Genomic DNA, 13,587 nt, shown 5'->3' with positions numbered 1-13,587 from the left:
TTGACTAAGATGATTGGCATGATGTTAATATGTTATAAAATATCAGCTTTACCCATATTTTTTTTCTTTTATAGGTGCATTAACGGTTTAGAAAATAAATCGGAAAAATTGCTATATAATTGGAACGAAAATTGCAATCCCTTCCATATTGTACATTTATTTGTAAATGCACAAAAAGGGGTGTATTTAATTTGGGGAATAGAAAACTTGTAAATCCACATCTTTACCACACTGAAAGTTCACTAACAACTTACAAATCAAAGTTTTAATTATATTTCGTGTATCAAATGAGAGCTAAATTATATAAAATTGGAGAATACAAGACATATAGTTTCAGCTGACGTTTCCGTAGAATATCCATCTCAAAGCAGGTGCGCTTTACGCAACGAACGCGAAATTAAACCCGCGATTAACGTCATAACTCTTTTAAAAACGTCATATACCAGTGACGTTACATATTTGGCAATTCAAACATTTACGTTGGCAGCGAAAGGGTTAAAATCTAGGTCACCAGAGATATAATAATCAATTGTTTCGCACGTCGTGTAAGCCAGGAGAATATTATTAAGGTATAAACATATCAATGCATTATTTACAGAAAATGCACATAAAAATAAGAAATAGCTCCTTAATCTAAAAGCAACAAAACTAATTCTACTCGTCGGCTACGAGTTTCATGTTTGCAATCCGGTGCATGAAACATTTCACTTGTAATTTATTTTTTAGTCAGGTAATTATAATACATTTTTACAGCACTACACTTGATGTTAACGTCAAATCGCTCATGCCGTCATTTTTGCCTTATACAGGGGTTACAGATATATACGGTATGTCGGTATTTAGAATATGCTGCATTTATTAAAAATGTAATGAATAAATAATATAATCATTAATATATTCATTATTGATATGATATATTTGAAATATGTAAGGACAGAGTCCATACATTCTCAAAGATTTTTGTTACAAGGGCCCATTTTTTTTATTCTGGCGATCATTTCACTTTGATGAAATGATATACAATTTCAATTGTATACACAAATTTTACTTATTATCACTTGGCCTAGATCGATATATACAAGTTGAGTTTAGAATAAAATGTTAATGTGTCTACATTCCCTGTCATGCTTGTGATGCCGGCGAAGTTAACGACTGACGTAAACATTGCCTGTCAACAAGTGGGAAAACCGACGGTATTTTGAAACGAGCTCTATATATGTTTTTAGACTAGTTCTTTCGGTTATCACCTCTCAAAAAGGCGTACCTCCTTTACAGCTTTTTTGAAAGGGACCTTAAGACTAATCTTTTTGGAAAATTATTAATTTAGGAGTGTGTATACACGAACAGTATATGTTGTTGCATTATAAGACAGAAACTAAGACTTTATTAGTCTTATTTCACATGCATGTGTACATGACAATATTCTAGTCCTGCTTTTACTATTTAGATTGATGTACGTTGTAAAACGCTCTAAAGTTTAAAAGATGAATTTTACTCAAAACGACAAAGGATAAATTTAAATGATTCTTACGAAAAACTGTTTAATGTACTTTAAAATTTTGAATAAGTTTTGAGAAATTGATTATGATTCTTCAAAATTTTAAACTAGATTAAGATTTTCTCACTTTTTAGAATATTGTTGATTATGAAAAAAACACTTTAAGACATAAAATGTTTATCTGTGTGCACCTGACAAAAAAAAAGAAAATATCCAAAATTATATTTACGAACAGATCAAATCCTAACTTTAATAATGCATGTATAACGATGCCAGAAATATCTTTTTTAAGAAAGGGGAAAAAATAAAATGTTTGTTGAATTTTCTAGGTTTTTTTCACAAACCTATTTGTGTTTGCCCCTAATTCCATCAAAGAAAATATGGCATGTCCAAAAATATATTCTTCATAGAACTGGTTTTTAGTGTCTTTAGAATAGATTTTGCTCATAACATGGAACTGTAAATCAATCTTATTTGAATTAAAGACATAACATTTCGGTAAACAAATACCTTAAGATAAAGCGCTATATAAATTGTTTGATTATTAGATACAGATAGTTGTGAAAATAAGTTACAATTTTGTATTGTGTAAAGGAGTACATCAAAACAAAATATGTGATAGTCGATATAAAATGCCAATTGTTTCTATTTTATCAGAGATTTTGTTCTTGTCTTCAGATATCTACGAACACTTAATTAGTCCTTGGATAAGAAATACAAAACTATATGTTCAGACATGGCGACCAAATCTGCCAAACACGACGAAGGTAAGGGTGTATTTAATCTTTCAATTGACAAAGTGTTTAAAGTTTAGCTTATCCTTTGATGTTGATACTAGAAAGTCGTAACCTACAGACTGACATGATTTTTTGTTTTTTGTAGTTGTTTTTTTTTTTTTTTAATTCAGTCGAATGAATGACTAAAACGAAGGCAGTTACCTTTCTGAGACGAAGTAAACAGTTACAAAAACCAAACTGAGTGAAGTCTTAGATAACTGCAGATATAACAAAAGATACATAATTCAAAGTGCTTAAGCGATTAATAGTTTGGTGTGTTTTTTATAACACTGAAATTATATGTATGGTATAAGTAGATAAATATTGTTATTGTGTTAGATAAATCTTATATTTATATAAGATATCACATTGAAGACCGTCAGGCGTTATTGGATTGGAAATGACCTGATGAATTGATATCGGCATCGACCCAATAGTCCTTAAATGCATAAACAAATTTCAGCATGTTCATGAAAAAAGTTACATAGTTCACATGTCATTGAATGAAGATTAGATGTTACAATAAACCAGGTATATTTACTCTTATAACTACTAAGATAAGAAGTTAATATATCATTGAATGACTTATTTTTGATGTCGTGGTGTCAATAATTGCCGTCAGGTGTGCAGACAAATTGAATAACGCGCGTTAGCGCGTTATGATAATTTGTCTGCTCACCTGACGGCAGTAATTGACACGACGACGTCAAAAATAAATCATTTAATGCTTATATTTACATTCCCTTACTGAAGAAATCAATTGTTTGGTTAAATAAATCGATATAAAGTGCAGATCACGGAGGGAGTGAATAAGTAACAGCAAGAACAGCTGTTTTGTAAAACCGGTTTAAACTGGTTTTCACATAGACTGTTGAGATAAGATCGACGAGCATGAAAATATAATCCATGATTAATAACTCTTGAAATGTTGCTGTTAACAATAAAGTCAACTTTTTTGTTGAATAATTATAAAACATGGTGTTTTGACAACATTCATGAAATACATTTTTTAACTGATAACATAGAAATCACTTTTTGAGAACTACTTATGTAAATTACTCGTAAATTCATACGCAGTGAATAGGTGTTGCATTTAAAGGCATTTAAACATCACGGAATTTAATTGAAAAACACAGTAGAATGTAAATATTGTACCATAATCAAAAGCATGTTAATCGGTCGTTATAATTTAAAAAAACAATATTTCTACTGCAGGTAAAAAATATTAGATACATTTTTTCCGAAAAAATGGTCTGACATTTAATACTACGATGGATCACTCTAAGTGGACGGTAGCTACAAACCTTCCTTGGGCCTGTATCGGAGACATCAATAGAAGAGTAAATATGTCGTACTTTTTCAATTTGTCATAATTAAATCTTTAAAACAACGTGCCTCAGTTAGGATTAAGGCTGCTCAGAATTTATAACCTTTTCAAAACAGTTGTCGAAATAGAAATTCAAAGGCCGGAACGGCCACAGAGGCGTCGAGCTGACATTTTCTTTTATATAGAATGATACAATAACTCATCATAATTGCAAAAATCGAAGAAATTTCAAAGTTCAAAAATATTTATTTTCTTTCTGCTTCAAACAGTCTTTGAACAACTTTCACAGGTTCATAATTTGAATACATTAACAGTGTGTCCCTAATTATAATAATGAAAACATACATTTATTTATTTCAATTCCCGTTTGAATCAAGATTTCCTATGGTATGGTTGTTTACAAACACATCCACAACACGTGCTATCTAAAATGCTCGACCAAACCAACTGCATTGTCGAGTTTATTTTTTGGAACGAAATTACTAGATACGTTTATCGCTTACATTTATTTTGGAGACCGTGCCCGATAACATGAATTTACATCTTAAATGTTATTTCTATCGGGCACGGTCTCCAATTAAAATGTAAGCGATAAAGCACATATGCCTGATTGTATTCATCCGCCATTTCTTGATTAAGCAAATTTATTTTTATGCAATGAGTTGTCAATCACCAGAGAGGCAAAGTTTGGTTTTTTGTACACAATTTAGTTGAATAAATGGAAAAAAAAATATCTTGTAATACGTTTAATACTTTAAGGAACTTATTTCTTATGAGCATTTAAAAGGCGGTGCAGAGCATGAATTTATGGACGATTGCCAATCCAGACGATCGCTAGAAGGCTGCCGAGCATTACCTCGACGCCTTAAAAACAGTTATTGTAGCAATTTACTATCTAAAAATGTTAATGTACCCAATAATTAAAATAAGTCCGAATAATTGACTATCACAACCTGACTTAGCTCAAAAACTGTTTCAAACTGATCACATATTCATGCAAGATCTCTCTCTCTCTTTCTCTCTCTCTCTCTCTCGCAATTTTAATGCTACACACTCGGTTGTTGATTTTTTTGAAATATTGAATATAATATTTTGTACTTATGTTATTTTTACAATTAGGATACCCAGTTTAAAAGAGGCGGCCATTCACTTTGCTTGAACAGAGCGAGAGTAGCAAACGAATTTCGACTTTTGATTGACAACCCTTAATGAAAAAGCAATTTTTGTTTTGTAAATCACATACCAGTTTTTAGATTACTTGTAGTTTTTCTTTAATGCATTTTGACAAAATTTCAGGTACAAACGTGATAGAAGCCGGTTGGCATTTTATTACGTATGTTTATTGCCTGCATACACTATACCTTCTTTTCTATTTTTAATCGTGATTTACAAAGAAAAAGTTAATTTATTTCCTTTGCAACTTGTTGCGAAGAAGATATATTTTCGTTGTTGGATGTGTGCATGTATAATTGTATAATTGACCACATCCATGAAAAAGGGCATCAAGGCAATTTTATTAAAACAAAAATAACGTCATATATATGCGACGTTGAGATGTGCAATATCAACGCAGATGCACCAACCAAATGTTGATACGAACTGTTTGCTGTATTAATTATATTTATTATAAATTTTTATTATCATAACTTGTCATGTATTTAAATCGTGTCCTAATATGTACATCAATTGGTTTTAATAACAAATTAAAATGTTCTATTCTAAACTGGTTTCTTTATTATTTGCATTTATTCCATCGCAACGAAGAAGCTGGAGACGCAACTGATTACATTTACATGTATCTACCATATCCTATGTAATCAATATTGACAAGCTGTTTGAGGTACAGTGAAACTTTATAAATATGTTGCAAGTTTACATATTGATTCGATTTTTTTTCATATGTACCGGTGGATTATAATTTTATTTCAATAGATCCACTCTACCACTCTATCCATGACAATGTAGATACTGAGTGATCGACGATACCAATTGTGTTAACATTGCATAAATAGTTGAATGTTGTGTATTTGTGCAAAAATGAAACTGAGGATTATTTTTTGCACCGAAAATAAAAGTATAATAGGCCTGATTTGTACGTATCTCTCAGATTAAGTAAGATTACGAAGCTATTATTTTCTACATGTACGTAATAGGACGGCTCAGGTCAAAATCACACCCTGAAATATGAATACCGTTGCCTTTGTTGTTTTAATAGATTTTCCAGGCCCTTTGTAATTTGAGATTGAAGTTGGTCTTACTTTTAACTTTAATACTCATGTATATATTTCACTTTGACATCTCTAAATTACACTGCAATTAAAAAAACACCAGATTCTACACAAATCAATATTTACGATTTTATAGAAAATAGCAACAAAAACCAAATAATGGTAACAATTGTTAATTCCTGCTGAGTATACAAAATGTATGTAAAAGTCTGTACCAAAACCCACCATCAAAATCCACTATCAAGCGCCAATCCTCCCGTCCATCTTAGTGTACGAGAGCCGGGGAGAGGCCAAGGGTTAAACATTTATGCCCCCTGATAAAACCTAAAACTAACTCTAAGTTTACTGACCGAAAATAATTTAAGGTGGCTCACTACACTTTGAAATATTTTCTCAAATCAGCAGAAAATTACTTGATTGTGATAGATATCATAATGGATAAAAGATATTTAAGTCAAAGTGGCAAAAATATGCAATTCTGGATAAAACATTACGTTTTCGAAAATTGTATTCAGTAAAGATGAACAAAATCTCTAGGCGGATTCGTACTCATAATCTGCAGTTTAGAAGCCCACTACTTTAACCACTGAACTACCCAATCGAACGATATAAACAATTTAACAAATCATGTAAATTGCCATATTGTGACGTAGTGTCTTAAAAAGTGTAAGTCTAGGTGTAGTGAGGTGTCTTAACAGGAGCTAATGACAACGACTAAATAATCAAAGTATTTTCCTAACGGATGCATCCTGTTAAATATATACTAAACCATGTTAGAGAAGTGAGAAACATACAGCAAATTCATGCTACACAAGTCCCACAGAAGCTAAAAGTTTGAGTGCTTTATATAGCAGGCACGTAGCATCAGGGGGGGCCAGGGGGGGCCTGGCCCCCCCACTTTTTCTCACAGAAACTAAATTTTTAAAATTTACATATAAAAAATTGAATTATCAAGTAGCTGGCCCCCCCCCCCCCCCACTTTGTTGGAGGATGGAAAAAATTGATATGAAAATAAGGAAATTATGATTGAAATTTAAGTTATATACTATGCCAGCCCCCCCCCCCCCCCCCCCCCCCCCCCCCCCGGATTAGGAATTTGAAAATTTTTGGAAAGTCCTATTTGCTTTTTTTTTTTTTTTTGCTTGTCAAGATTTTTTGGATGAGTCTGGCCCCCCCACTTTCAAAAACGATGCTACGTGCCTGTATAGGAATCTATTGTTCTTATCATATTGGTTTTTGTATGTAACGTGTAACTGCGCATGAATTTGTAAAATAAAGTAGTTCCTGTGTAGCCATTTTGGTCGTCACACGTGTTTTCCCTGAACCCAACAATTTGTTCATTTAAGTAGCGAGTATTACAATGTAGGCCAATTACAGTGGGGTAGCTAATTGTGAAATTTACTGTTTACACACAGTAGAAGTCTTGGAGTAATGTTTATCAAATACTATAGTGTGTTTACTGTTAATGGGACATTGATTAGGTATAATAAAACGCAAGTTAAAAAATAAAGGACTTTGAAAAACAAATTGAAAGTGTATTACTTTTATGAGCAAGTCAACGCACTAGGAAAAAAAATAATGAGGCATTGTCTAATCATGTCTACAGTAGATGTTTTATGAAATTTACTGCATGTATTTTAACTACTTTATCAATTTTTTAAGCTAAAAAATATATATTTCCACCATGGATTCCTAAGGGTCGTCTGGAAATTTAACACTTTTTACGATGGGACCTTATGGTAATTTTTTTAAAGGTATATGTGGCGTATTTTGAGTAAAATCTTTGACTTGAGTTTGAGTAAAAATATAAATCATGCTTCTTATAATTAGACGTTTCACAAACTCTTTGCCCGTAAAACATTTTTTTTCTCTAGTTAATTGTCTCTAAACGTTGCTACACATCTGATGGATATGAAGGCAATCCGCCATTTGTAACGCAACTGCGCATGAGTGCGGCAAAATCTAGAATTGAAAAAAAAACACGATGGAAGAACAGTTTGTTTACAAATTAGAATCACGTTTTTCATGTCTGAAATTTAAAAAAAATGCTTATATCAGATGATACCCGAAGCATTATTATTCCGTTATTCATTGATGTAGAATGATATAAACTGTTAATTATGTGTAATAATGATGAAACACGACTTAGCATCAAGGACATGGTAACATGGTAACATGGTAACATGGTAACATGAGATAACATGACATATCGGGGCATAAAAACGAATCCCCTGATATGAGTTATAATATATAAATAGTGCCTGTTTGGGAGGGTAACAGTTGAAATTGACACCCCGAGAAAACCATTGTCAACCGACGCGAAGCGGAGGTTGACAATGGTTTTCGAGGGGTGTCAATTTCAACTGTTACCCTCCCAAACAGGCACTATTTATTTTGTTATACTGAATGTCTTTTTTAAAATTTTTAAGAAAATTTTACTGCTTTTATATAGGAATAACGTGAATTCTACAGCGATCCGTACGCGCATAATTTTCGCGCATGTAACATTTTTTAATGTTACCCGTTGCCAAGTGCGTTGCTAACGCTGAGGGTAATAGTAAATATTATTAACTGCGTCTTAACCAATCAGATTTCAGTATTTAACATGAAAGTATAACAATTGAGATTGCTTAACGGCTTAGAAAAAAAACCCCCAAAAAACAAAAAATAAAAGAGCGACGCTTTAAGTGGACTTACTTTTAAACCGCAAACTATAAACTGTTCGGTCATTTCGCAAAGCGCTCCCGAGTCAATATCCGTTGATGATCTTGCCTAAAGTGCCGCGTTGACGGGCCAAAGAGCCCTGTCCATGCAATATTTCTTTCTTCCGGATTTATGTCAACTTTTAACAACAGTACGTTTAAATTCTAGAAGTACATGTAACCTGTAAAGTCTCTAACCAGCGTCTAAACAAACAATTCCAATATGGCTGCCTCTCTTCGCTTATTTAACCACTTCTGTGCCACGGGGCCGATTTTAGGCCGATCACACAGTTGCGTAGAGTGCCACGGGGCCGATTTTGGGCCGATTTGAACTTGACACTTTTTCCATATGATTTATCCATCCTATGTCAATGATTATAAAAGCATAGTATGTGAGACTGAAAAATAAAATAGTATTTTATAATTTGTCGACATATTGACTGAATAATATATGATGTATAATATTTTATTTTTGAGAATTTAAAAATAAAATTTGAGCTACAATCTAAACCACATATGTGCCATATATGCGAGTCGTTATTTGTTGGCAAGTTGTATTTTATTGCTGCAAGACATTGCGCAGAAAGGCACATTTTGTAAAGATTTCATGTATTATTGTACATGTATCGGGATTTATATTTATCTGTACATAATTTTGTTCCGTATATATTTGTTTCTAACTCTTGAAAATCAATCACCAGAAGATGATTATTCTGTCCGAAAGTAAATAAAAAATACGTCTGAAAAACCGTTCTGATTTAAAATTATTTTTCTTAATTCCAAATATTCTTTGTAAATGTTACAATAATGATTAAATTCAACATTTCACCTCCGTAACTGTAAGCAATAAAAAAAAATGACTGCTAAGTACGCGGCGATTTATTATAACGTCATTTTACGTAAATGACGTCATAATAACACGTGCGTTCTGCTATACGCTGTGCAAGATGGCTGGCGTTTGGTTCCGTGTAATGCCACCTGAACCAGTGCAAAATAAACCGTTTTCCGGTAATCCAGGGCCTAAGAATATGCCACCGCGGAATGCATCTCCTCTGCAGTATTTCCTGTTGTTTTTCAACCTAAACCTCATCAGAGAAGTTGTGCGACAAACAAATAGGTATTGTATTCCATAGTTGTAGTGAATGTTGTTATACTGCATTATGAGTATATATAGATAATATTTTGATATAACATTAAGTGAATGTTTGTTTAGGGGTTTTTTCTTCAAATAATTACATTTCGCGAAAATTTAACAGAAATAACCCTAGTAACAAGACGGGAGGAAATAGTATATAAAGTTGATTGAATAATTAATACTGTGACAAAATTATTTAGCTACTAACACCCTTCTTAGAATTGCGTTGAAGTTCTTAGAAATACATTACTAGATATAATATGAGGGATTTCTAGTTTTAAGCAATGGTAGTTTACAAGCCTTTATTTGAACATGTGCTTTGCTCGTTGAAAAAAAATTGAATGCTTTTAAAATATGCTTTTGTGAATAAAAATCGTGTATACAATATGGAAACATGCTTGAAATTCCGTTTATTATATCTACAAGAACATGCCACACTTTCACATCTACATGCATATGTTCCTAAAACAAATGCGAATTTATTCCACACAACATTACTTTGAATATCATAATCTACTTTGATTTATTGTAACATATTATTCTCAAAGGATTCTCTTGGTAGTTTATATACATTAATTTTTTTAAGGTACGCTCGGACTCACATTAGAAACAGTTTTCTCTCTCGATTTTCGAGAGCAAGCAAATGGGTTCCTCTGACGATAAATGAAATGAAAGGATTTCTCGCTGTGATTTTGAACATGGGTATTGTGAGGAAGCCAACAATACCTGAATATTGGAATAAGAGTTACGACAGCCAGTTAAGCCGTTGGTTTATGAAATTGTTCTCACGAAATCGGTTTCAACTCATATTGAAGTTTTTCCACCTCGTGGACAACAAAAAAATTCCAAACCGTAACAGTCCAAATTACAGGTGAATTGACCCCTTAGCTCTCCCAATTTATGTTTAAGGTGGAATAACATGCCAAGAAAAGGTCACTCAAATTAACAGTAAATTATTTGGTTATGAAAGATATAATGATAAATAAACTGTGCATATTTCAAATAAGCAAAACATTTGCAGTTTGGGGATTAAAAAAGAAAACGAATATCTAAACAAAATTAATTCAGTAAGTAACAACTAAAGTCCCTGCGGCATTCGAACTCGGGCTTCACGGTTCACAAGCCCGACACTTTATTCACTCGTTTACTTAATTATTTTATTTACGTATTTACTCATGGAATAAGTTACATGTATCCGTCTATAAAATTTTGTATAGCAAGCGAATTATCGTTTTGATCAGAGGTCAGCCGTTTTCTGATGATGTGTTATTCCGCCTTCAAGAGCAGATTACGTGTATATATTTACATCTACCAAGCATAATTTCCTCTATTTCTTACGGAAACTTATAGTTAATTTATAGCTCTATAGAAACAGCCAGACTGAAATCTACACGCCCTATTTTAATATCGATTGGTCGAATTCTACAGCGATTGAAAGTGACATGACTGAAATTGACACTCCCTGTTTATCGATTGGTCTGAACCTACAGCGACCTTAGTAAAATCCCTGACTGCACAAAATAATCATGACGATGCCAGACTCGAAGTCTCACAGGAGACGATTTGGCTGCTTCTTTTAGCTAACGTACTTTTGTACATTAACAGTAATTTAGTGAATTTTACAAACTTTTCATAATAAATTTAATAATTAGTTAAAGAAAGATGTTAATATAAACAATAAAATGCTTTCTTTGATGATTCGTGCGGGTTATGGAGGTAGCGATCATTGCAGGAAAAATTTACATAACACGCTAGTTTTAAACAATTTATTGATTGGTCGAAAGCCTCAACAAACCTTAAAAAAATCACAGACTGCACGAAATAATCTAGCTGCAGAACTGTAGCTCTCCGGGAAAAAAATATTGACAGACCGTCAATATTTTTTTTCCGGAGAGCTACAGTTCTGCAGCTAGAAATAATCATGATGAAATTCACAAATATTTCTTTTATATAACGTACTGCTGCATATTAACAATTATAGTTTAGTTACTTTTTAATTACCTACTTTTTATGATTATTCAAAATTTTGATTTAAAAAGTGTAAAATAAAAACAATAAAACGCGAGCTAAAACGCGATCATTGCAGAAAAAATTCACATAACTTACGTATTTTACTGCAATGTCGCTACCTTCGTACCCATATGACTCACCAAAAAAAAAAAAGAATTGTATTTTTTAAATGAGGCACGTTACCATAAGGTATTGGTAAAAAGGGGTGGGGTTGGGGGCTATAGCAAGAATTAAGCAAAATAACGACAAACACATGTACACACTGGGATATATGCGATGTCAAAATGTGTATAATTATGTAAATAATGCTTCATATAAAAACCTAGATAAATATATTTCAATTAAATTCTTTAAAAAATGTTTAAATTCTTAAAAATCAGTCTCATTATTTTTTTTTTTTTTTGGCTTTTAAACTTTACAGACCCGACAGTAAAATTCGCCCCTTGATTGACCATTTCAACCGTGTCGCCACTTATTTCTACACGCCCGACCGGAACATTTGTGTGGACGAATCATTGATTGGTACAAGAGGTCGCACAGCAATGCTCCAATACATCCCGTCAAAAGCAGCAAAATTTGGAGTGAAATTCTGGGTATTAGCCGAAAGTACAACTGGATATGTTGCACATTTGAAATGCTATCTAGGTAAAAAGTTTACTCCCACATCCAATCTTTTACAAGGAACAGAAGTAGTCCTGCGACTCCTAAAAAACTGCAACTTACTCCAGAAAGGTTATCATGTTGTCTGTGACAGTTTTTTCTGCAGTTTTGACCTCGCAAGAAAATTAATAGACTTGAACACGTATTTGACAGGAACCTTAAGATCTAACCGAAAAATGCCTTTAACAATCAGAAACGCTCATGTTGGACCTGGTAAAGTGTGTATGTAAGACAAGGTGAAATTTTGGCAGCAGCGTACAAGGGGAGGGAGAGTAAAAAACCAGTTAGAATGATCAGTACTTTTATCAATGCAGCCAACTCAAATGGAAAGCCAAAAATAATACAACATTATAACATGAATATGGGGGGAGTGGATGGGGCAGATATGATGCTACACTTTTATAATGATAATCGCAAATCTACTAAAGTCTGGAAAAAACTTGCCATTAATATCATTCATCGAATGTGCAGTAACGCCTACATCCTGTACAGAAAGAACACATCAGATGCACCAGTGAAATCCCGTCTGAGATTTATACAAGAGGTGATTGAGGCCCTAAGTAGTGAGTACCTGGTCGGCAGGAACCAGCCCGTCAGAGGCGTGAGGCAAACGAGACGGGACGTTACAATCCAACACATCCAAGGTTAATAAACCACAATTTAGTCTTCTTTAGTCTTTTTTATGTTTATCTAATAAAACTTTTTTACACCTACCTCAAATAGAAATGTTAAAAACCGAAGTTGAATGTTTAAAAATGGCCCGCATTCATGATATTACTTTGATTAAAACAAAACTTAAGGTAGAAATGTGGTCTATGGTATGAGAAAAGGTTTCCCCCTCAATCTGATTTTTATAAAAATAGATATTGGTCTGCTCGATCCATGCAGCGGTGATTTTTGTACATGTATTTTTATATTATATTATACACTCTTCATACCACATATACAGTAACACGTATAGATTTTCCGACAAACACAAAAAATTAACAAATCAGATGAATGAGAGAGAGAGAGAGAGAGAGTACAATAAGGGAATTGATAAAATGACTGACGATGTGAAAACTATTTATTATATTTCATTTATCAAATTTTATTTATCATTTTTATTTATTAGGCAGAAAAGAAAAGGACTGTGTCGCATGCTCTGACAGAGCCACAGGGCAAAGGCGGAGATCAAGAACGCAATGCACGAGATGTTTAAGAGGCCTCGACTTTGCCTGTTTAAAAAATCATTTGTGTATGGAGGAATAG

The 13,587-nt window shown here is 33.0% G+C and overlaps 1 protein-coding gene across 1 annotated transcript; it reads left to right on the top strand.

Annotated features, from left to right (window-relative positions):
• The first annotated feature begins 12,691 nt into the window (after positions 1–12,691).
• LOC128171629 (uncharacterized) lies at positions 12,692–13,587 on the top strand. Its single transcript, XM_052837411.1, has 2 exons — positions 12,692–12,980; positions 13,451–13,587. The coding sequence occupies exons 1-2, from the start codon at positions 12,692–12,694 to the stop codon at positions 13,585–13,587; spliced, it is 426 nt and encodes a 141-aa protein (XP_052693371.1).

Source organism: Crassostrea angulata, chromosome 2 (genome assembly GCF_025612915.1).
Source record: "Crassostrea angulata isolate pt1a10 chromosome 2, ASM2561291v2, whole genome shotgun sequence".
In the NCBI taxonomy this organism is placed as follows: domain Eukaryota; kingdom Metazoa; phylum Mollusca; class Bivalvia; order Ostreida; family Ostreidae; genus Magallana; species Magallana angulata.
The sequence above is the reverse complement of the archived record's forward strand: the minus strand, read 5'-3'. Positions and strand labels throughout refer to the sequence as shown.